Genomic DNA, 25,986 nt, shown 5'->3' on the forward strand with positions numbered 1-25,986 from the left:
CCAGAAAATAGCCGCAATAGATTCGTAGATCGGCAGTCTAAAAAAAACAGTAAAAAAGACAGACCGAAAAAATTCGACTTTTCATTGAAGGCTGACCTGTTATATTTTGATTAAAACTCTGTATAAGTTATTGCTGCCTCTATTAGCTGATCTCAAATAATCTTCATTTAGAGTAACACACACCCATTTGATCTTATCTCTTTGAATTAAAGTAGATAAAAGTCAATTTCAAAGTGAGGAAGTCATTTTTGAGAGTGAGGTAAGTCAAGTTTGACCAAAAATTTAATCACGCAAATGAACAAAAAAACTCGCTCCACTAAGAGCGAAAAATGACGTCACACATGCGATTCAGTTGAAATTGCATGAACGAATGAACAAAAAGTGGCTGTGACGTCATATGGTCGTAACAAAAATCATGACGACGAAATAAAAAACATAGCAGGACAAGTCCTGACGTACAATTCAAAGAATTTTCATTGACTAAACAGAAAACTAGACCAAGAACGGACTATGAATAGATTGGGAAAACCATTTAGAAAAAAATCCGATCCAAAAAATCGAAAAAACCGTAAAAATCAAAGTGAAATTGCCGCATGTGAACAAAAAACCACTAGCGAGAAAGCGAATTTTTGTTCAAACCCCGTTTTCTCACTCTACTTTAAATTTAGATCGAAAAAATTTCACGCCGCAAAACCACTCGCTTTTTCGCTCCACTTCCTGTTTCGGCGTGACCAAAATCACTACTCCAATTTGACTTCAAAAATCATGAAAATGTGTGAACAGATCTTAAAAAAAAAAAACATAGCCGGAAGAATTCCGGAAGCGACTCGAAGCACCAAAACTTCACAAAAAGCTGAAGCCATTACCTTTTGTATTAAACCATTAACTCATTACCTCCACGGGTCTGATCTAAAAATTGGTGAAACTTAAACCACTGTCACCAAGAGAAAGAAAATGCAGCAAAATTTTATTATTGAAAACGTTTGGTAACGTTAAAAAAGTCTGAAAGTTTTAGGATGGTAAAAAAACTGATAGACTGACAAAGCTGACAGGGCCATCAATTGCCCTCAGATAATTAATGATTCTAATCTCAAAAAGATCGCGAAAGCAAACGGCAGATAAAAACTTTTCAAAAAAGACAGGAAAGTCAAAATTATTCAAAAAAGAGAGCTCAAACTTAAGAATCAGGGAACTACTACAATTAGATTTCTAATCACGGCAATTAAGACAAAAATAATACATGATTCTTCCTTGTTGTATATATGCTAGACAACATGATTTCATACTAATTCAAAAATTAAATTAATCATAGAAAAACAAAAGCAACAGAATAATTTTCGAAGACAAACAGTCGTCTAAAAACAATACCAAGCCCGGAAGACAATTGCAATGAATAGTATTAAGTCGAAATGTTGGAAAAGACTTTCTAGCAAACTCCCAGTACTGCCTTAATTTGAATTAAATCAATTGCAAACCGAAGAAACCAAGATCTAAGAAAAAGCTGAATTCATTCAATTTTTTAACAACTGAAAAAATCAATATAACGAATACAAAAGTAGCTGCCAGGACAAAACTAGAATGATACAAACGAGAATGTGAAGAATATGGACACAATGTTAGGAACACCGTAACAAAAGACCAATTCTTGATTTTTGAAAGTTAAAAATCAAATTTAAAAAAATCAAGAAAAACTAGCACATTTCATTGATCAGCATTCGAGATATAGAAAAGACAACGAGTCATTCGAGACAAAAATCCAACTTGCTGAACAGAATAAAACAAGAAAAAGAAGAATTCAGACATACGAAACAATGAAACATTTTGCAAAAAAGTTGTCAAAAAATATTTAAGACTGCATTTGTGAAAAAAATTTATCTGTTTTTTCAAAAACTTAACACCAAAAAATGATTGAATTTTTATTAAAACGAAATTAAAGTCCCTCATGTTCCCCAAAATACTATTTCTAGTGATTAAAAGCAAAATACAAACAAAGAACTGAAAAAAATTGGCAAAAAACTACGAAAATCGGATTAGCAAATGTACAATTTTATGAAACAAAATTACATCGAGGTAGAAAGAGGCATTGAGTATATGAATTACCAAAGGGAAGTTTCCATATTAACTGATTTTTGACAAAAAACAGCTAAAAGATCCAAAAACGAAGTAATTAATAGAAAAAAAAGCCAAAAATTAACTAGAAAATCAAGAAATATGTGCCAATTTCGCATTTGAAACGCAATTTCAGGCTATGCAAAATACTGTGCTATCAATTTCCGGCGTGTACATTTCAACATAGCATCGATTAAAAATTATTTTTACAAAAAACCAAATTACAAGCAAAAAAACTAGGCCACTTAGACGAAAAAACGGCTAAAAACGGTTTTCTATATGTGCCATTCAGTCAAAAACTACTTTTCAATGTCAAAAAGTCATTCACTAAACGCAGCGCATGATCAAAAAACTTCTCTCGCTCAGAAAAAATTAGTTCACACTGCAATTTTACTCGCTTTCGCTTTTAGGTCAAACCATCGTCTGAACGAATAGTACTTCCGGTAAAAAAAAAAAACCTTAAGAAAACCAATACTCCTCTTCGAGTCGTAAAAAGACAGCGCCCCAATACAATTCAAATTCTTTGAATTGTAAAAACCAAGAGAAGGCCAATAATAGCCCCAGCTATCGCTGTGCGGCTATTAATAAACAAGGAGACTCAGTAATGTGCGTTCGCAAGACCCCGCTCATCCACATTTTGAATTCATTGTCTAAAAGCTAAAGATTAGAGATATACACAAATAGGTGTTCGTGAAAAAAGGTCACAACCCCAAACTATTAAATGAATGCGGCATTAAAGAGCTCATGATCACTGCCATTAACAGGTCTACGAGCCAATAAAAATGACAAAATAAACAAAAACGAGAAACATATATATGGCTAGAACTCAATGTACTTTTAAAAGCGCAGAGTAACAAAATCAAAATACCATCAGATAGAACATTAACTACTAAAATTCACTTTTCCTACAAAATAGACCAGCTCAATTCACTTTTCCTACAAAACAGACCACTTCAACTACAAAACAGACCAGCTCAATCCAAAATGAGACTAGATAACCAGTCGACAAAAGGGGGCGAAGATCAAAAATCCTTAGATTTTTTTCTAACCCCAATAACATCAATAGTAACAAAAACTATTACAATTAACTGAAAGCTCTTGATTGACCTACTTACAAGTCTCCAAGGAATATGTCTATTGTAAGACTGAGTCATAAGACAAGACAGAAAAAAACAACAACAGATACAACAATACAGAAAATTTTACAAATAATTCACAAAAACACAAAGGATTGAAGCCATTAACGTCAGCTAATATCTGAAAATTATATCTTATTATACTGTATTTTTTATTTTTCAGTTAACGTAAAAAATTAGAATTGTATATTTTCACATGGTCTCATTTGAAAATCAATTGGACTTTTCATTGGCGCGAATACTTCAAAGGTCAACAAAAAGATACACAAAGTTGAACAATCACAAAAATTTTAAGAAAACGCCTAGTTTACATGATCAGAGAGATCTGTTTTAACATAGAGCCCACAAAGAAGTAAAATTTAATTGACAAGAAAGTGGTTGCACTCTTCATTGATTAGACTAAATTTCAAGTTGACGAAAAAAAACGGAAATGAAAGTAAAAAAAATCAAAAATGTTTTGAAGGTTAAAAAAATCAAAATCAACAAAAACATTTGCTATCAACTTAGGGCATAGATTAATTTTCTTGGCTTTTTAAAAAGAAGGTATTGAGCCACGTTAATAATCAGAAAAGTGCTTACGGCTACATATTGATCAATTACAAGGAAAAAGCAGAGTTTAAAAAATGCGAGAGAAATTTTTCGAGGTTGTTAAGAAATAAGATATTCAGGGACAGATGTTTGAATATATAAAATTGATTTGCATTTCAGCGCCGATGGATCTTTTAGTATTGTGATAAGGAGACTTCAAAAAGAACCAACAAATTTGAACTGATATTCTAGAAGCACTGAATTTTAAAAACAACTCGAAATATCGCAGCTAATAAAACCAATAGCTTTCAACGGAAAGCATCAAAAAGTTAATTTATACCTGGAAACCAATGATATGAACTCAATGAGATCATTGATTGATCCGATTATATCTTATGACTAGAAAATGGACGACAAATGCAGGCAGAAATTAAAAATTCAATTGAAAAGTACCAGAAAAATGTTTCGAAGCCATTAAAACCATTAGCTATTATCTGAAAATGTGCAATTTATCTTTTTCAACGCTAATGAGAACTTTCAATATTGTTTTAAAGTGACCAGACTGTTTCAATGAGACCAGTCAGAATAACATGAGACCAGGAAAAAACCAGCATTGTGTACAAAACATAGAAATACGGTAGACAATGCACCAGCTTTTTAATGGTATCACTGGTTTTCTATATCTCCTCAAAAGATACCCATCAGCCAAAATTGACTTAACAAAAAAACGAAGCTAGAATAGCATAAAGTTCCCCACCCCCAAATAAAAATTATTTTATTGTAATATGTAGCCCTGCCTTGCCCCTGGATCCATCCTTGAGTCTCCAGTGTCCCTCGATAAGGAGATGCCGGAAGGTAATGAGACTAGCAGCACTGGATTCAAGTGAGTCACTGTTGGCAGAGCAGTCAAGAGAAGCTGACCCGGTACTGTTGCAATGCCAGCTCCCACTTAGACAGAGAGCCTGTTCTCTTGTGGTGGTGGGAAGAGGGGGTTGCATTGTAAGGATGTTGAACTTGGTGTATTTTTCTACCGCCTACATAAATTCATTGTCATTATTTTAAACACATTTTTTGGATCTATTCTGTCCCCCCCCCCCCCCCCCCCCCCCCACCCTCCTCAGAGCTTAGTGAGCAAATCTTTTATGACCCCTAGGCGCACGTGCTGTTTTCTTACGTAGTAACGTGCTATATAACAACATATAATTTGAAACTGGGGGGTCATATAAAACACTGGGGAAACAGAATAGATCCTATATTATTTTCTAGTTCTAGCAGTCCAACAAAACTGTTCTTTCTCAATTTAAAAATAGAAATGGTCCGTAAAAATACAGTCTCAGAAAAATCGCACGAAAAATTAATCGAAACTACTTCTAATGACCTGATCAGCTTATCATGGTTAGAAAGGCTGAAAGAGATGACAAAAGTTGTAGAAATGAAAAACTCTTAATTTCGTAAAATTGTTGAACTCAAAAACTAAACATAAACTAAAAACTGCTAGTACAAAGCTAAGAAAATTTTATGGTTTTGAGGAATCACCAGTACGTTAACTTACCTTATATAACCCAACTATATAACCCTATAGACTTTATTTATTTTTGTAGATTTTACCAAATTTGACTTTATTATCCGACCTGAGTTTGAGAAATAGGAATGGATTATTGTGAGCACGTATAACTCTCAACAGAGTACGGGTGTATTGTTGAACGGAAAGCGACGCTGGTTTGCTTGTTGCCTAGCAGAATACAAACAATGGAACATCTAGCAAAAAGAAAGATACTGTTCCATTCTTCTTCTCGAATGATTCATCAACGTTCGTTGTCTATCGAGTATCGTCCCTACTGTGATCTTCTCGATGTATGTGACCCACTGAGCCTCGAACCACCTTGGTATTTTGTTTCTTCACCTTCTTGTGCTACATCGCTCCACATCGCTCGCCTACACCACGGGGCTACGCCCCCGGTTAAAAGCGCATAATCAGCAGCTTATGAACTGCTTTGTGTTGTTGAGCGGGCTTATTTCTTAGAACGAAAACCTTTAAATGAGCATCGAGAGGTCGGAGCGATTAGGAATATGTATAGTTAATGATTTGATATTAAACTTTTTTAGTGGTTAATTTTGGAGGACTATTGGGGGACACTCCCTGATTGAATGATTTAGTGTTACCCTGTTGAGGTCGTCACTCTGGAAGTCAAATGTGATGTCGAATGCCTCCAGTCTGTCTGCTATTGAGGCTATCTTCTCTTGTTCACAGTGCAGTCTCAATTCATAGTTCACATCACACAGGAACTGCTGTACTGCACTCAACTGTAAACAAGAACTACATAAACAACCACAAAAACATCACCCACCGTCTTATTTGTATATTTTCAGTTCCGTTTTTAATTCAAAATTCAACTTATTGAATTCTTTTGACCCGTGTTATCGACCATGATACTGCTCACAGCTCATTTGAAGTTACACCGTAAATTTATTAATGAACGAACTATTGTTATATTCTATGAGTATATGAGTATTTACGTTCATTCATAATTTTCTCAATTTGCATGTGTGCTGAGAGAGAAATATGCGGCCTATAATAAATAAATAAACATTGGCGAAATTTGAGCTATAGTTATTGCAGATGCACAAAATAAGGCACAAGTCAGACATTTTCTTAGCGATGATAACTAACAAGCATGAAGCGCTTTTAATATGATGATATTAAATTGTTTCCCAGAATTTACAAATATAGAGTCATCTATTTAATATATTTTTTCGGACCCCGACTTTTTCTGGACTTAAATGACAACCAACTTTTGTTTTTCCCCCAGAAAGCGTTTATCCTTAATAATTTTCCGTCAAGAAGAAGCATAAGTTTCTTTCCTAAGTCTTTTCCGAATTCCTAATCAATAATACTGGCTATTTATAACTAAACCATGCAGAACTGAAAATAGCAGGTATCCAATATAGAGGACCCTAGTCGAGAGAGGATGTTAATCTTGCAAGATCTTGAAAGATTCTTGCAAAAAACTGTTAATCTTGCAAGATCTTGCAAGAGGATGTTAATCTTGCAAGATCTTGCAAGAGGATGTTAATCTTGCAAGATCTTGCAAGATGCTTTCAAGATTAACATCCTCTTGCAAGATCTTGCAAGATTAACATCGAAAAACCTCCTTTATTGAATCGCTCTATGATGTTGCCGTTTTTTGACAAGTTTTTTGAACAAAATAGCTTTTAATGACTCTGGCTAGTTTGTTAGGCCCTGACAAACGTCATTTCAAAGCCTCCCGTGACATCCATCTGAAATTTTTTATTGTTTTACCTGACTTTTTTTTCAAGAAATACGCTGTTTCTCTGACTCCAAGCGCATAGAACCACCACAACGGTTCTGTAACCACGATCTCTAATCATAAGTAGTCAGATGAGTTGAATGACAGGCCTAGATCACGCGAAAAAGTTGATCATATGTTTTTTGTGGTGATAATATAATGGTTTTTGGTGATAAACTATGTTTATGGCGAAATTCGTAAATGGTCACTTTTCTTGGGCTTCCGATCATTTCCAAAATCATTCTATAGCAAAACGGCACTTCTACTGGGGTTTAAAAAAACTGGAAAAATAAAATTGGGGTGCAAAATTTTTTTGCCAAAAAACATTTTTTCTCTCGGGCGTAAACAGAAAATTTCATATTGACATTACCGGTGATATAGCAGTAAGAAAGCAAAATCTTATAAAAAACGCTGTTTGATGGTTTTTTTTATTGACAACGCTTCTAACAACTGTGGCTATTTTCCTAGGCCCTGATAAACGTCATATAAAAGCCTCCAGTGACATCCATCTGAGCTTTTTTACTGTTTTACCTGACTTTTTTTTCAAGAAAAACGCTCTTTCTCTGACTCCAAGCGCATAGAACCACCACAACGGTTCCGTAACCACGATCTCTAATCATAAGTAGTCAGATGAGTTGAATGACAGGCCTAGATCACGCGAAAAAGTTGATCATAGGTTTTTTGTGGTGATAATATAATGGTTTTTGGTGATAAACTATGTTTATGGCGAAATTCGTAAATGGTCACTTTTCTTGGGCTTCCGATCCTTTCCAAAACCATTCTATAGCAAAACGGCACTTCTACCGGGGTTTAAGAAAAGCTGGAACAATAAAATTGGGGTGCAAAATTTTTTTGCCATAAAACATTTTTTCTCTCGGGCGTAAACAGAAAATTTCATATTGACATTACAGGTGATATAGCAGTAAGAAAGCAAAATGTTATAAAAAACGCTGTTTGATGGTTTTTTCATTAACATAGCTTCTAACGACTGTGGCTAGTTTGTAAGGCCCTGACGAACGTTATATCAAAGCCTCCAGTGACATCCATCTGAGCTTTTTTACTGTTTTACCTGACATTTTTTTCAAGAAAAACGCTCTTTCTCTGACTCCAAGCGCATAGAACCACCACAACGGTTCCGTAACCACGATCTCTAATCATAAGTAGTCAGATGAGTTGACTGACAGGCCTAGATCACGCGAAAAAGTTGATTATAGGTTTTTTGTGGTGATAATATAATGGTTTTTGGTGATAAACTATGTTTATGGCGAAATTCGTAAATGGTCACTTTTCTTGGGCTTCCGATCTTTTCCAAAACCATTCTATAGCAAAACGGCACTTCTACCGGGGTTTAAAAAAAGCTGGAAAAATAAAATTAGGGTGCAAAATTTTTTTGCCATAAAACATTTTTCTCGGGCGTAAACAGAAAATTTCATATTGACATTACCGGTGATATAGCAGTAAGAAAGCAAAATCTTATAAAAAACGCTGTTTGATGGTGTTTTCATTAACAACGCTTCTAACGACTGTGGCTAGTTTCCTAGGCCCTGATAAACGTCATATCAAAGCCTCCAGTGACATCCATCTGAGCTTTTTTATTGTTTGACCTGACTTTTTTTTCAAGAAAAACGCTCTTTCTCTGACTCCAAGCACATAGAACCACCACAACGGTTCCGTAACCATGATCTCTAATCATAAGTAGTCAGATGAGTTGAATGACAGGCCTAGATCACGCGAAAAAGTTGATCATAGGTTTTTTGTGGTGATAATATAATGGTTTTTGGTGATAAACTATGTTTATGGCGAAATTCGTAAATGGTCACTTTTCTTCGACTTCCGAGCCTTTCCAAAATCATTCTATAGCAAAACGGCACTTCTATTGAGGTTTAAAAAAAGCTGGAAAAATAAAATTGGGGTGCAAATTTTTTTTGCCAAAAAACCTTTTTTCTCTCGGGCGTAAACAGAAAACTTCATATTGACATTACAGGTGATATAGCAGTAAGAAAACAAAATCTTAAAAAAAAACATTGCTTGATGGTTTTTTTTTTAAAATACAGCTTTTAAAGACTGTGGCGAGTTTGTTAGGCCCTGATAAACGTCATATCGAAGCCTCCGGTGACATCCATCTGAGCTTTTTTATTGTTTTAACTGATTTTTTTTTCAAGAAAAACCATGTTTCTCTGACTCCAAGCATATAAAACCACCACAACGGTTCCGTAACCACTATCTTTATTCATAAGTAGCCAGATAAGTTGACTGACAGGCCTAGATCACGCGAAAAAGTTGATTATAGGTTTTTTGTGGTGATAATATAATGGTTTTTGGTGATAAACTATGTTTATGGCGAAATTCGTAAATGGTCACTTTTCTTGGGCTTCCGATCTTTTCCAAAACCATTCTATAGCAAAACGGCACTTCTACCGGGGTTTAAAAAAAGCTGGAAAAATAAAATTAGGGTGCAAAATTTTTTTGCCATAACACATTTTTTCTCGGGCGTAAACAGAAAATTTCATATTGACATTACCGCTGATATAGCAGTAAGAAAGCAAAATCTTATAAAAAACGCTGTTTGATGGTGTTTTCATTAACAACGCTTCTAACGACTGTGGCTAGTTTCCTAGGCCCTGATAAACGTCATATCAAAGCCTCCAGTGACATCCATCTGAGCTTTTTTATTGTTTGACCTGACTTTTTTTTCAAGAAAAACGCTCTTTCTCTGACTCCAAGCACATAGAACCACCACAACGGTTCCGTAACCACGATCTCTAATCATAAGTAGTCAGATGAGTTGAATGACAGGCCTAGATCACGCGAAAAAGTTGATCATAGGTTTTTTGTGGTGATAATATAATGGTTTTTGGTGATAAACTATGTTTATGGCGAAATTCGTAAATGGTCACTTTTCTTCGACTTCCGAGCCTTTCCAAAATCATTCTATAGCAAAACGGCACTTCTATTGAGGTTTAAAAAAGCTGGAAAAATAAAATTGGGGTGCAAAATTTTTTTGCCAAAAAACCTTTTTTCTCTCGGGCGTAAACAGAAAACTTCATATTGACATTACAGGTGATATAGCAGTAAGAAAACAAAATCTTAAAAAAAACATTGCTTGATGGTTTTTTTTAAAAATACAGCTTTTAAAGACTGTGGCTAGTTTGTTAGGCCCTGATAAACGTCATATCGAAGCCTCCGGTGACATCCATCTGAGCTTTTTTATTGTTTCAACTGATTTTTTTTTCAAGAAAAACGATGTTTCTCTGACTCCAAGCATATAAAACCACCACAACGGTTCCGTAACCACTATCTTTATTCATAAGTAGCCAGATAAGTTGAATGACAGGCCTAGATCACGCGAAAAAAATGATCATAGTTTTTATGTGGTGATAATATAACGGTTTCTGGTGATATACTATGTTTATGGCGAAATTCGCAATTGGTCACTTTTCTTGGGCTTCCGATCCTTTCCAAAATCATTCTATCGCAAAACGGCACTTCTACTGAGGATAACAGAAAACTGGAATAATAAAATTGGTGTGCAAATTTTTTGCCATAAAACATTTTTTCTCTCTGGCCTAAACAAGAAATTTCATATTGACCTTACCGGTGATATAGCAGTAAGAAAACAAATACTTATAAAAAACGTTGTATGATGATTTTATTATTAATACAGCTTTTGATGACTGTGGCTAGTTTGATAGGCCCTGATAAACGTCATATTGAAGCCTCCAGTGACATCCATCTGAGCTTTTTTTTTGTTTTAACTGATTTTTTTTTCAAGAAAAACGCTGTTTCTCTGACTCCAAGCACGTAGAACCACCACAACGGTTCCGTAACCACGATCTTTATTCATAAGTACCCAGATGAGTTGAATGAAAGGCCTAGATCAAGCGAAAAAGTTGATCATAGTTTTTATGTGGTGATAATATAACGGTTTTTGGTGATATACTATGTTTATGGCGGAATTCGTAATTGGTCACCTTTCTTGGGCTTCCGATCCTTTCCAAAATGACTCTATAGCAAAACGGCATTTGTACTGGGGTTTAAAAAAAGCTGGAATAATAAAATTGGGGTGCAATTTTTTTTGCCATAAAACATTTTTTCTCTCGGGCCTAAACACAAAATTTCATGTTGACCTTACCGGTGATATAGCAGTAACAAAAACAAAATCTGATAAAAAACGTTGCTTGATGGATTTTTTATTAATACGGCTTTCAATGACTGTGGCTAGTTTATTAGGCCCTGATAAACGTCATATCAGAGGCCTCCAGTGACATCCATCTGAGCTTTTTTTTATTGTTGTATCTGATTTTTTTTTTCAAGAAAAACGCTGTTTCTCTGACTCCAAGCACATAGAACTACCACAACGGTTCCGTAACCACGATCTATATTCATAAGTAGTCAGATGAGTTGAAAAACAGGCCTAGATTGCGCGAAAGTTGATCATAGGCTTTTTATGTTGATAATATAACGTTTTTTGGTGATATACTATGTTTATGGCGAAGTTCGTAAATGGTCACATTTCTTGAGCTTCCAGTCCTTTCCAAAATCATTCTATAGCAAAACTGCACTTCTACTGAGGCTAACAAAAGCTGGAAAACTGAAATGGGGTCCCAAAAATAGTTTTTTGCCTTAACAGCGTTTAGGCCGTTTGTCTCGGGCCTAAACGGAAAATTTCATTTTGACTTTACCGGTGATAAGAATACAAAATATTATTAAAAAAATGTTGTTTGATGGTTTTCTCACAGAAAATAGCTTTCAATGACTGTGGTTAGATTGTTAGGATCTGATAAACGTCATATCAAAGCCTCCAGTAATATCCATCCAAGCTTTTATTTTGTTTTGTCTGACTTTTTCCAAGAAAATCACTGCTTCTATGACTCGAAGCGCATGGAATCACAACAAGGGTCCAGTTATTTTAATCGCTAATTGTACATCAATATCTGATATATATCAGGGGTCTATTAGACCAAAAAAGGTGACCATAAGTTCTTTGTGGCGACAACAGAACGCTTTTCGATGGTATAATATGTACAAGGCGAAATTCGAAATTGTAACTCTTCTTTAACCTTGGAATCATTCCAGACTCATTCTATGGCAAATCGGCACTATTAATTTACCGGCAAGAAGTACCATGTGTTGTTTTTTTGCGAAAACCATTATTGGTTGTGCTAATACCGGTGTATTCAGTTGTCTAACAAAGGAAATTGGCAAAAAACAATGTTCGGAAGCGTTTTGTTTGAGTTATACCGTGACCACTGCTTCATATAATTAAAACCCAATAACATCGATACACAGTGAACAGTAAAAGACCAGTAGAAGTAATTTGTTTCATGATTTGATTGCATACAAAAGGTTTAAACGTCCAAGTTTTGAAGTTTCGGGAGTTCGGTTTAGTCAGCTCCAAACTCCCTGTTTTCAGGTTTTACCTGTTTCCGCTCAATCATGGGTTGGAGAACAGTGTATCTAGCATTTTTTTAGACCTCCACTTGGCCAGCTAACATGCTGATGATAGCTGATTTGCGAATTTACAATTTATGAACTTTTCTTTGATTTTGAACGTTTTTTTTTTATGCAAAAAGACAAACATTCAGTGAAATTGTAGTGCAGGGTCACGAAGACTTTTGAAAGAGTTGCATAGGTAGGAGTGACTCTTAGAATGGCCCGGACAACAAAAGTCCAGCCATTGAATTTCGTTGCAAAGGCTGGTATTGGTGATTTCGGGGGTTTTGATGGTACTGGATCGAGTAATTTTCGAAAATTTTGATGAAATTGAGTGCTTTTGAAAAGTACTCCAAAAGTACTGAACGGAATTGAGCATGTGTAGTATTGTTGAACTCAGCAAGAGCTCCTCTTTGTTTGAGCCAACGGTGAAGTGCGTAGTATTGGTCGCTGAGAAAATATTAACCCCTGAATTCAGGCAAAATGCTTAATTTTGACCTCTTTTTCACCGCACGAATGGTACCTTTATATAAGCGGTTTTTGTAGATGTACTATAGCAATTTACAACCCTCGTCATCTCCACAGTTGAGCCCCATAAATTTTCTTATGCGTTTTCTGAAGTTGTGTGGGTGAAATTTGACGATGTACGTCGCGAACCAGGTCAAATTTAGGCTATGTTACAAAACGGTATTTTTTAAATATCTCATTGTTGAGTGAACCAATTTCTGTTCTGTTTGAGGATTATGACAGGTTATATATTGCTGTTGAAGGCCCAGGGGACCGCGTATAGGCTTTTGTGAACCAGAGTGTGATTTTTAGCCGGTACATGGGGCGCAATTTTCGACCCAAATAGTGATCTGTACCGAACCTGCGGAGATGGAAAAACTATGTTAAAAAGGTACTATTAGTGATGTTTATAGGTTATTTATAACGCCTACTATATGTAGTTACTCATGAACCATGGTTGTATGCAGGTTTTCTGGGATCTAGATGGTGTATTTTGCCGGTACAGGGGTCCTAACATCCGACCCTTATAGAGGGGGTACATAACATGCGGAGATGAAAAAAGTGTGTTAAAAATGTCTTTTTAGTGTCGTCTATAGGCTATTTATAACCCCTATTATATGTAGTTACTCATGAACCATGGTTGTATGTAGGTTTTCGGGGATCTAGATGGTGTATTTTGCCGGTACAGGGGTCCTAACATCCGACCCTAATAGAGGGGGTACCTAACCTGCGGAGATGAAAAAGTGTGTTAAAAATGTCTTTTTAGTGTCGTCTATAGGCTATTTATAGCCCCCATTATTTGTAGTTACTCATGAACCATTGTTGTATGTAGGTTTTCGGGGATCTAGATGGTGTATTTTGCCGGTACAAGGGTCCTAACATCCGACCCTAATAGAGGGGGTACTTAACCTGCGGAGATGAAAAAAGTGTGTTAAAAATGTCTTTTTAGTGTGGTCTATAGGCTATTTACAACCCCTATTATATGTAGTTACTCATGAACCATGGTTGTATGTAGGTTTTCTGTGATTTAGATGGTGTTTTTTGCCGGTACAGGGGTCCTAACATCCGACCCTAATAGAGGGGTACCTAAGCTGCGGAGATGAAAAAAGTGTGTTAAAAATGTGCTTTTAGTGTCGTCTATAGGCTATTTATAACCCTCATTGTATGTAGTTACTCATGAACTATGGTTATATGTAGGTTTTCGTGGATCTAGATGGTGTATTTTGACTCCATAGGGGGGTGGGGGTGGTAAGTGGCTTCATTTTGAGCGATGGTACAAAACACCAAATTGTTGATTAATATGTGAATAGTGAAGCAAATCTGGTTCTGTTGTATTCACCAGGCTCGTCGTGTAGTGTACTACCAAACTGAGGGGGTCGCACATCGACTACTGTTTGATATTTGGATGGTACTTTGGCCCCTATTTTGGCCTCAAAATTGTCGTATGTATCACAGCGGTGAAGGCGATTGAAATGTGTTTAAAATGTACTTACGGAGTTGTGTATAGGCTATATAGACCCCTAATTATATGTAGTTTCTGGCAAGCTCAGTTTGTATACACGATTTCGGGCATCAAGATGATGTATTTTGCCTTTGTATAGCGGTACATGGCCATGTTTGTAGTATGGGGCCAACTCACTGCATTGAAAGCTGTTTGTAAATCGTTTACAGGTGTGTAGTACTGTTTGTAGAGGTTTGTAATAATGTTTCAAGGGTCCCCTGGGAGTGTCACCCTCAGGGGTGATTTCTCTGATGTTTGACACACGTCATTTTCTTTGATCACATTTGTACTTTGGGTACTAGTACTGTTCCTTAAAATTTCCATATATCATCTTAGAGCGACCCCATTGTGGCTCTGTTTTTTTATTTGAGCCTGTCTAATGTTGTGTGTATACAGATAACAAAAGGGTTGCGTGTAATGTTTCTTGAGAAAGTGTTGAAAAATAACCAAAACTTGGTCCACTTTTTTTTATTGAGTCAAAGGAAATTTGGTGTTCTTCCTTCTGGCTGACTTGTTCTTCCCTGTCCCTCCGCTATTAATATTATTATTCTAATACTATTGTTGGTAGCGTATAGCTGCTGGCTAGTGGTATCCGCCCGGTGTTGGTTTGTTTTGGTTTTGATGTTGTTATCATTTTTATTTTAGTGTTTCTATTTCAGTTGTTGTTTGATTTTGCTGCTCTTGTTCAGCTCTCTTCTGTCGCTTGCCTTCCTACAACCTATAGGTGAGAGCCCCCTTCTGTTTAGGCTAGCCGGTTAGCAAGGAAAAGATATTTTCGTTTGTTTAGTTGTGAAAAATATGGACAAGGCCGAAAAGCAAAAAATTTCCGAAACCCGAAAAAATTATTTAAACCATATTTGTGATTATATAGTGAGCGCATTTAATATTTGTCCTGCTTTTAGTCCTTCTTCCGTGTGCTAGGAGAGCCTAAGTGATAACTCCAAGTAGTTAATAGTGCAAATTTTCTTTTTTCAACGAAAAAATATGGCTTGACCAAAGATCTTCATTTTTTTCATGTCTCGTAAAACTTATCAAAAAGCAAGTAGTCCATTCTTCTGAGATTCCCATTTAAAACAGATGTGTCCACTGAGGTACAGCGGAGGCATCCAATATGCCTTTGTGTAAAATCTGGACAAATCTTAAAACCGACTTTATCCTATCTAATATACGAGAAATGAAAAACTTGAAAAACTTTGGTTGAGACAATTTTTTTTCGTCGAAAAGAAGCGTTTTTGTTATGGTAACAGTTTGGAATTATAGCTAAGTTTTTCCTCGCACACACAAGAAGTACTACAGGCGGTAAAAGTTTTAAATGTGTTTAGTATATAATATCTTAAAAAAAATGTGCTCTTGTAAAAAAAAATTAGTTTGGGTTGCGTTCAGAATGGAATAAAAATTAAAATGCGCTCTGTCAGGGACGCGTTTTCGTTTCCATCAAGAACAAAATTTTGAGAGTCATTTTGTTTTCTAGTCTTCACTGCCAATGAGGTAAGAATTGGGTTCTGTGTTTTATATTTAAATGACTCAAAAGTTTCTTCTCAATTTTAAATTATGCTCGAATCAAACTTTTTGCTCTAATCATGCTCGAATCGAAAAATTTTTTAGCAATGAGTCAACTTCCAGAGGCTACAAAAAAATCAGCCCGAATGATCGAAAAAGAGGCCGCTGCTCTCAATGTTTCCGACTGCGAATTGCCACCCAACTGGTTTTATTTGTTTTACTTCAAAATTGATGATAAATTTAGTAAAATTCCGGCAGATAGTCCAAGGTGGCCTTTGGACTATAAGAACTCCCAGAAGGTCTCTCTGATGTACGGAGATCAGGTTGATATTATCTGTTATGCTCATGGAGGAAAAGCATTAGGAGAATTCAAATATCAAGGATATGAAAAGGATGTCAATAAATACCTGCGTGAATTATGTCAGTCTAACGGCGCTGCTGCGAGGGAGGAAGCTATCAATATAGGATGCGGTAGCTCTCAGGGCAGCAATCGAATTGACAACAATCAAAATGATCGGCCAAGTTGCAGCCCGGAAATTGGTTTACCATCATCGCAAAGCCGACTTGTGATCGATAATGAGGCAGTTGCGGACGAACCACCCTTCGTTGACGCATTGGTAGAGAATTACTTCGGCCGCGCGGCGAAAAAGTCTAAGAAATCAAAAACCCCAGAAGGACGAGCAGCTTGTTCGTCATCAAGCCAATCGGATGAAGTAAGAATTTAGTTCAAAAAATCAAGTCTTCATTTGCTCTGACAGGGACACATGAAGTTTTGCTCCACAAAAATAATTTTTGACCAATGAGATTACTGCAAAACCACTTAGGATTACTTTTAGGATGTTAAGTAAACTGATGGCCAATGTGATTGTTAGGAAAACATTTGTTGCTATCTCAAATCGACAAACTATTGGCTCTAGAAATTTTCAATAACTCTTAAATACTTTTTTGAAGGAGTTCACTAGGGAGCGGTTCCAATTCGTTATGACAAAAATTGAGAAAAGGCTGGACGCCGCTACAGATGTGATGCGTTCATTGAAGACCTTTGGGAGGAAAGCCATGGAGGAACTCAACCGGCTTCATGAAAATGCCGAGCAAAACAGCGATGACCCGATTGAAGAAAACGAACGCTCCTTCGAAGTTGAATCGCTGATGTATAATGGTGTTAATCTCTTGGGATTGGGTGGCAACACACCCCGTGAACGTGCTCTTCTTATTTCTAACAAAGTTTGGACCCCCGAGGAATGGAAAAAATACTGCATTGCTCCAAGGAAAATGCTCATAGGTGAGAGGGAGCCAGCAGACGAGGAACGAACAGAAGTTTTTCGTAGCGCTTTGATGGGTGCTTTGAAAAACGATTTCAATGAGGTGAAATACCGTGATATTCTCAGGTACGTAAACCAACAAGGTGTGGATATGCAACGAAAGCGAAAATCAATTGGAAACGAAAATCGTAATCCTGAAACTGATTCTAGTCAAGAGGACGCTTAAAAGCTGTTACAAGGAAATACGTGTGCTTGTGCTCTGTCAGGGACACAAGAACATTTGAAAAACGGCTTGCTTCTGAAAGAGAAAAGGCTTTCTGGATTTTTTTATTTTGTTCTATTTTGATGCCAGTTCTTTTGATTTCTTGTTTTATAACTGAAGATTTGAGCTCTCATCTTTGTGCTGTTTTACTCAATTGCTGCATGCCATTGGACAAAAGTACAAAAACTTTTCTCATGGGGCTAGTATTCATTTTGATTTTGGGGCTATAATACAAATATGACCCACTTGTTTTGCGGCCAACTTTCCTATTGTTCTGATGTATGCTTTATTCAATATTTGAGAGGCCACTTAATTATCGTTTCAATTTTTTGCATGATTCATCTCGCGCATTAATAAAATGATAGCTTGGCGAACGTTTTTAACAGCTCTCGATCAAAAGTGAAGGCAACTGAATTTGTCGTGCGTGTCTATAGAGGAATTTTAGGTTTGCTCAAAATGTGATTTTTTTCAGAATAAATTGAAAAGTTGAAAAATGCCTGGTCAAAACCAACCCAGGTTTCGCCCGAATAGAAACGCCGTCAATGTTCTTAAGAGAATTGAAGAGACACTAAGACAATTAGACATGGCTCAGGTGGATGCAAACAACTTTTTGCTTTGGGATGCAAAATCATTGAGAAAAGTTGTAAGTTTTTTTTTAAATTGCTTTCAAACAAAGTTTGTAGCAATTATATTAGCCCTGTTGGTCTTTTTGTGCTTTTTTTCCTGGACTGATGTTTTGCGTGAACGATCGAACTTTATGAGCAATTGATAAAGCAATCCCCGTGTGCACCCCTCTACTGGATATCCGGCCACGAACCCTTTCGCTTGAAAACTGTCGCTTGAGAGCAATTAAGCTGACCGTAGTTGGTTACGTTTAAAACTAAAATTATTCTTTTTTGTCATAGAACGTTAAACAGAGTCAAAAACAACGGAAAAACTCGAATAATCGGCTGATGTATAAAAATCGAAATCTCTTGGCCTACAGTGGTGCAAGCGATGACTACTCAGGGTACGGCAGGTTTTTAACGAGGTGCATCCTATCAAAAGAGGAACGAAAAATAACTTGCTGGTTTACACAACGATCGGTCAAGGACGGACGCGTACCAGCCTCTGAGGAAGATGAAAGTTATTTTCGAGGTTGAAATTTTTCGAACTTCAGTTTTTTTCGGAGTTTTTAATTTTTTTTACTTACGACATAAATTTTAGAAGCAGTCAGACGGTTCTGTGGGGACAGCCTCTATGCCCTGAGACGTGTAAAGGATGCTGCCAATGCGTACGGCATTCATGAAAGAAAGCAACGGTTCGGCTAAAGCAAAGATGATGCATGAAACATGAACTGAATTACGAAACTGATTTTAGGTTGTTAAGAAACGAGAAAATAAATGGCGGTCTGACAGGGACGCTAATAAAGTTTCTTTTTTGGCTAAGTTACTCCTCTTGTTTCAAAATATAATGTCAATCTAATTGAATTTTCGGAATATTTTTAATGTCATGAGGCTTTAAAGAATCTCAGGAAAAGTTGTTTTTATCCCTCTCCCAATAAAATTCTAGCTTATCTGACTAATTTAACTATGCTTTTTAAGATTCATGGCACAGGGATTGTTGAATTACTATATCACAGCCTCCAAAAACTTTTCCAAGTCCATTGTGACGTGGAAACAGCTAGCTAGGGTTGATCAACAACTAACTTCTAAGTGGGTGGACACAGAAACTGTTTCATCGCATAAGATTCTCATAGAGGGTGAGGAAGTACACAACGATGACATCACTTCAATGCATAAGTTTCTTGACGACGAGTACTGCAAAAGTATGCTCTCGGTTGAATACAAAACTGTAAGTTACTTACCAAATGAGGACTATGTTCAATTAGGTCTGTATACGAAATCTGATATTCAAAAAGGTGAAGTAGTAAATGGTGTCATAGGATTTCTGGCAGAAATTACTGATGCGGAGATAATACCAGGTTTTAATGACGTGTCAGTTTTATGCAGTAAAATGAGAGATGAGCAATGGCTTATGCTAGGTCCAATTTCTTTCGTTAATGCTTCCTGTAGGTCGAACGTCGAATACAGACAAAAAGGTAGATTAGTGGTTTGCGTTGCCACAAAGAATATTAGCACGGGCGATGAATTAACTGTTTTTTACAATCGTCATTATTTTGGCAAGTTTAACATCAATTGTCTCTGCCCCTACAAAAGCGAGCATGGTGACCCTTGTCCAAACGATCCCGAGCCGGTAAGAAAACGCAAAAAAATAACCGAACAGTTAATTACGACACCAAGTTTCTCCTCTTTAGAATCGTCTATTCCCGAAACTCCAATAAGAAGAATTGTACTTGAAAAACTGCTCCCTAGACGCGCGCTATACGAAATTTCGAGTTCTTCAAATGTTGATCAAGAATCTTACTTGAGCTATAACAGTTTTTTTAGGAAAATTGATCAATCCCTAAGCCCCCAAAAAATAAGTACACCTGTTCGCTGCGACCCGATCACAAGTTCGTCTCCGAGAGGTTTTTCTGTTTCTCCGCAGCCGCCTCATGATCAAACTCTTTCGGACGTTTTTGGTACTCCTATAATGTTAGGCAATTTTGAAACAGAAAATGTTGAAGAAAGAAACAGTCAAACCCAGTTCAATAACGGTAATGAAATCTTTAGTGCTTTTCAGGTGCAGGAGGAAGGAACAGAGTTGTTCGAGAGAGCCAGCCTTTCAACTGAAGGCTTCATGAAGGACTTTGAAGCTTTGTCTGATAAGCATAAGCTACCAAAAAATGCAAAAAATGATTTGTTGAAGCTTTTTGCTAAGGCACTTCCAGTACCTAATAATCTTTTCGCTAAACTCTCTATGCCATTTTTACCAGCCCTTACATCTAATGTGTATGAAAGTGGTAAGTTTGTTTGTGTGGATCTGAAAACGCAGCTCGAAAAAATTTTAATCCGAAATTCGACTTATATTTTGAAGTCTTGGCAAGACGATTATCCCTGGTTTACTCAATGGGACAACTTCAAAAGTAATGAGGTACAATTAGTTTTAAATGTAGACGGTGCATCAGCTTTCAAGTCATCTAAACTATCTGTTTGGCCGACTTGGGTTCAAGTTTTCAATTTGCCCCCAAAACTAAGGGGTGCTTTTTCAAATCTTTCTCTCCTAGGTCTTTGGCATGGAAGATCAAAACCACTTTTTGATAAGCTTTTGCCCCTAATTGTGTTTGAAATCGAGTCTTTGTGCGAGCCAATTATGCTCATTGAGGGTTTAGGAACTATCAGTTTTCGGATCAGAACCATTGTCGCAGACATGCCAGCGACGGCAAGTGTTTTATGTATGAATCAATTTAACGGCCACTCTTCATGTCCTCATTGTTTCATACAAGGCTTTTGGCAAAATTATAGGATGCTGTTTTCCGTGACAAAACCCTTCAAACTTCGCGAAAATAAGGATTTTAAAGCCTGCGGTTGGGCAGCTGAGCGAGATGGCTATATCAAATGTGGCATTAAGTCTTCAACCCCCCTCAATAGTATCTTAGATTTACCTTGGGATTGTCCAATTGATCCAATGCACCAAGTTTTTCTGGGTACAGGTAAAGTTTTGACGAAAGTGCTTGTATCTTTAGCTAAGTCAAAATTGAAGGAAGCAAATAACTTAATGATGCAAGTTAAAGTACCTTTCGATATTTTGAACCGAATAAAGTCTTTAGATGAGATCAAGTTCTGGAAAGCTTTCGATCTCAAATTGTTTTTTTTTCATGTGGGACCTCTTGTTTTTAGAAAAATTCCCGTCCGTAGGGTTTTGTATAAAAGCTTCTGCGTGCTCAGCACAGCCATGAGACTGCTCTCTGAACAAACGGCAACCGAAGCTCACATTAAGTCAGCAGATGAGCTCATAACTCTTTTTTTCAGTAATTTTGTAGAACTTTACGGAGTGGATTCGCAGTCATTCAACTTTCATACAATGCGACACTTATGTGAACAGGTTAGGCGCAACGGACTCCTTTGGCTTTTTTCGGCCTTTTGTTTTGAGTCTGCAAATCACAACCTTCTAAGTGCTGTTCAAGGGACAATTAAAGAACCAGAGGCTATAGTTCAACAGTTTATTAAGCACCAAGCTGCGATTAATTGCACTACTAATAATCAAGCTGAAAAATATCTCAAGGGGCTGACAACGGTAGACGACGAGACTCTACGTTTTTGCGATAATAAGAATATTTCCTCTTTTTTTTCTAGGTTTATCAATAAAAGTGGTCAATGTTTTGGCTCGCTATCCTATTCCAGACTTAACAATAACTTGGGAGAATGCGTAATTCAATTAAGCGACGGTCATTTCTTTCGTGTTAGTACGTACTGTTCAATTTCTGATGTGTCATATGCTGTTGGTAGACCTGCTACTAGTGCCCGCGATTTAAATTTGACTGGTACTTCTGATAATTTTGGCCTAATATACGAACTTTTTGGTTTAGGGTCTTTGAAAATGGTTCCAACTTGTAACTTAAAGCACAAGACTGTAGTTTTTGTTGAGCAAAATTTTCTCATCGTGAGTGTCATAAGAGAAGGATTCGAGCATAATTGAGATGAAGAAACTTTTTTTTGTTTTGTTATTGAATGAAAGCTTCTGTACGTAATTTGCGTTTAATTAATCACAAAAAATCAAGCTGCGCTGTCAGGGCCAGCTTGGGAAAAAATGTATTCAATCGGAGCGTGTTTTAGTCCATCAATCGTTATAGTCGGGGACAGCAACCTGGTGAGGATTCAAAACGAACTTGAAAATGATGTTGTTCTCCGGCCCTATAAAATCACTGTTCATTGCAGACCCGGCTTCCGAGCTGCCTTTTTGAACGGCGAAGATGTAGTGCTTTGTGCCAATTTCACCCATTGCATACTTCTATTTGGAAACAATGACATCTCACAACACCCTAACAAACCTTGGCTGACCCCTGAAACTCCTTTAAAAACTGCTGCTGGGCTGTGTGGCTTCGCAAAGAGACTACAAGAAAATTCTGTCGAAGTTAAAGTTGTCGATCTTTTAAATCGGCCAGATACGGAATACGAGCCCATACAACAGACTAATATTTTTCTTCAAAACTTTATGCAAACTGATTACGTTGGTCCTCGTTATGTGAGGCCCATTCATTTTCTTAAAGAAAACTTTCCATATGATTTGGCGCATTTGAATGAGGACGGCAAAAAGCGAGTGCTCTCTCTGTTCCTCAGTATATTGACCACCTGATTTGAAGTTCACCCCTAGTGTTCATGTTCTGAAAAGTTATGTTAACGTAAGAAATTGGTTGTTGATTGATTAGGTGCTCTCTCGGAATGCTAGATCTTAACAATTCAGTTTCTTGAACCAACATTTTTTAAAATTCTTGTTGTCCTATAATAAAAGTTTTTGTAAAAAACAAGAAAAAATAGTTGACAGAAAAAAAAATAAAACAAAAAAAGCTTGTTTCTCTTTCAATCCTTCTGTTCCTAAAATTGTTTTCAAGAAGAAAGCAAAAAATGAAAACAGTTAAAAACTCAGTAAAAAGCGAAAATAAATGTTTAATTCGAAACATAAAATAACTACCCAAAAATTAATTTGTTCTTATCACAGAGCGTACTTTAATGAACGAAAATTGAAAATTCTCTTGCTTTATCAAATATTGTTTCGAAGAGCATGCTGGTTTTGAGCACGGTAGGAAAAAACCAACTGCAATTTTTAAATGAAAAATGTGCTCTGACAGGGACACATAGATACTGACAATTGAAATTTTTTAGCTGCAGATAAATGCAAACGACAAGTACTCAAGTTTTTCCAAAAGTTGGTACAAAACATTAGGTACAGAAAATATTTTAAATTATGCAATAAAAAAAATCTTAAGTTGAAAAATGTTAAGCCATTTTTTTGCCGAAGAGCTCTTCAAATTTATCCAATGAGAATGACCAGAGATGATCATAAGGTCTCAATGATAAAAGTTGTGCTGCAGCATTGATATCACGTAAATTTGCAGAAATGTTCTTGCGCAAGTTTTCAAACTTTTAAAATGCAATACGGTGTTGAAAAAAACGATAATAACAATCTGTGTGATCTGGCAGGGACACATAGATTACTTTAAAAAAGAAATTGACTCTTGCTGCTTTTGGTTTTCATGTTTATGTACACGAATTGGTGAAGGAAATTCTTTGAGGTGGAGACCGACCACCCTAAGTATACAAAAAGTCGATGTCTTCTGCATGGACGTCGCGTCGCGTCTTCGGTTTGGGCGGTAAACTGTGTCGTTCCTCCTTTTCCTGTTTTCGGGTACTCTTAGTGCCCTCCGCTTTTTGCGCGATGCTTAGGTTTTGCTTTGTTTTGCGCACGTGCTTTGCCCCTTTTTGCTTGCGCCACGTAGGATTAAGGTTTTGCGTTGCTCTTTGTACCCCCTCCCATCTAAAGTTTTTGGTGCAGGCCTTAAGTGTTGCTTTGCCGGGCTTTGCTTTTGCCCATAGTGTGCTAAGGTTAGGGTGGGTGGTCTCTGCTTTGCCCGCGCCGATTTAGGAGCTAGGTTTTTTGCGCTTCCCTTTCGCTTTTCCCTCCCCACTTGGGTTCCGACGCGGCCTTTAGGTGTTTCTGGCTGGGCTTTGCTTTGCCCTGGAGTGCTCTGGCTCAGTTTGGGGGGGGGGTACCCTTGTGCTGAGGCGCTTGGGATTTCTTTGCTGTTCTGTGTTGTTCAGTTTTCTCTTTTTCTGCAGGATTCAGTGACACCCGAGGACGAGGAGACGACACCCGAGGAGCCCTGGGTGGTGGAGACGACCTTTGGTGTTGGTGGTGGAGTCGTCACCCCTTCTGCACGGACTTCGCGTCTTCGGTTTGGTCGGTAAGCTGTGTCGTTCCCCCCTTTTCCTGTTTTCGGGCACTCTAAGTGCTCTCCGCTTTTTGCGCGCTGCTTAGGCTTTGCTCTGTTTTGGGCACGTGCTTTGCCCTTTTTGCCTGCGCCACTTAGGATTAAGGTTTTGCGTTGCTCTTTGTACCCCATCCCATCTAGGCTTTTTGGCGCAGGCCTTAGGTGTTGCTTTGCCGGGCTTTGCTTTTGCCCATAGTGTGCTTAGGTTAGGGTGGGTGGTCTCTCCTGTGCCCGCGCCGATTTAGGAGCTAGGTTTTTCGCGCTTCCGTTTCGCTTTTCCCTCCCCACTTAGGTTTCGGCGCGGGCTTTAGGTGTTTCTTGCTGGGCTTTGCTTTGCCCTGGTGTGCTCTGGCTCGGTTTGGGGGGGGGGTACCCTTGCGCTTAGGCGCTTGGGATTTCTTTGCTGTTCTGTGTTGTTCAGTTTTCTCTTTTTCTGCAGGATTCGGTGACACCCGAGGACGAGGAGACGACACCCGAGGAGCCCTGGGTGGTGGAGACGACCTTTGGTGTTGGTGGTGGAGTCGTCACCCCTTCTGCATGGACTTCGCGTCTTCGGTTTGGTCGGTAAGCTGTGTCGTTCCCCCCTTTTCCTGTTTTCGGGCACTCTTCGTGCTCCCCGCTTTTTGCGCGCTGCTTAGGCTTTGCTTTGTTTTGGGCACGTGCTTTGCCCTTTTTGCCTGCGCCACTTAGGATTAAGGTTTTGCGTTGCTCTTTGTACCCCCTCCCATCTAGGCTTTTTGGCGCAGGCCTTAGATGTTGCTTTGCCGGGCTTTGCTTTTGCCCATAGGGTGCTTAGGTTAGGGTGGGAGGTCTCTCCTTTGCCCGCGCCGATTTAGGAGCTAGGTTTTTCGCGCTTCCGTTTCGCTTTTCCCTCCCCACTTAGGTTTCGGCGCGGGCTTTAGGTGTTTCTTGCTGGGCTTTGCTTTGCCCTGGTGTGCTTTGGCTCGGTTTTCGGGGGGGGGGGGTACCCTTGCGCTTAGGCGCTTGGGATTTCTTTGCTGTTCTGTGTTGTTCAGTTTTCTCTTTTTCTGCAGGATTCGGCGACACCCGAGGACGAGGAGACGACACCCGAGGAGCCCTGGGTGGTGGAGACGACCTTTGGTGTTGGTGGTGGAGTCGTCACCCCTTCTGCATGGACTTCGCGTCTTCGGTTTGGTCGGTAAGCTGTGTCGTTCCCCTCTTTTCCTGTTTTCGGGCACTCTTAGTGCTCTCCGCTTTTTGCGCGCTGCTTAGGCTTTGCTTTGTTTTGGGCACGTGCTTTGCCCTTTTTGCCTGCGCCACTTAGGATTAAGGTTTTGCGTTGCTCTTTGTACCCCCTCCTATCTAGGCTTTTTGGCCCAGGCCTTAGGTGTTGCTTTGCCGGGCTTTGCTTTTGCCCATAGTGTGCTAAGGTTGGGGTGGGTGGTCTCTCGTTTGCCCGCGCCGATTTAGGAGCTAGGTTTTTTGCGCTTCCGTTTCGCTTTTCCCTCCCCCCTTAGGTTTCGGCGCGGGCTTTAGGTGTTTCTTGCTGGGCTTTGCTTTGCCCTGGTGTGCTTTGGCTCGGTTTGGGGGGGGTTACCCTTGCGCTTAGGCGCTTGGGATTTCTTTGCT

At 38.1% G+C, this 25,986-nt stretch overlaps 1 protein-coding gene across 1 annotated transcript in view; it reads right to left on the reverse strand.

Moving 5' to 3' along the window:
- Positions 1-25,986, reverse strand: part of LOC142346232 (uncharacterized) — a 71,342-nt gene that overhangs the window by 21,694 nt on the left and 23,662 nt on the right. The window contains exons 6-7 of the mRNA XM_075398747.1: positions 5,937-6,077; positions 4,571-4,807 (exon numbers count right to left, since the gene is read on the reverse strand). Of these exons, the coding sequence (XP_075254862.1) occupies positions 4,571-4,807; positions 5,937-6,077 (378 nt within the window). The remainder of the gene's footprint in view (positions 1-4,570; positions 4,808-5,936; positions 6,078-25,986) is intronic.

The sequence above is a fragment of the Convolutriloba macropyga genome, chromosome 9 (assembly GCF_964194025.1).
Source record: "Convolutriloba macropyga chromosome 9, txConMacr16.3, whole genome shotgun sequence".
In the NCBI taxonomy this organism is placed as follows: Eukaryota; Metazoa; Xenacoelomorpha; order Acoela; family Convolutidae; genus Convolutriloba; species Convolutriloba macropyga.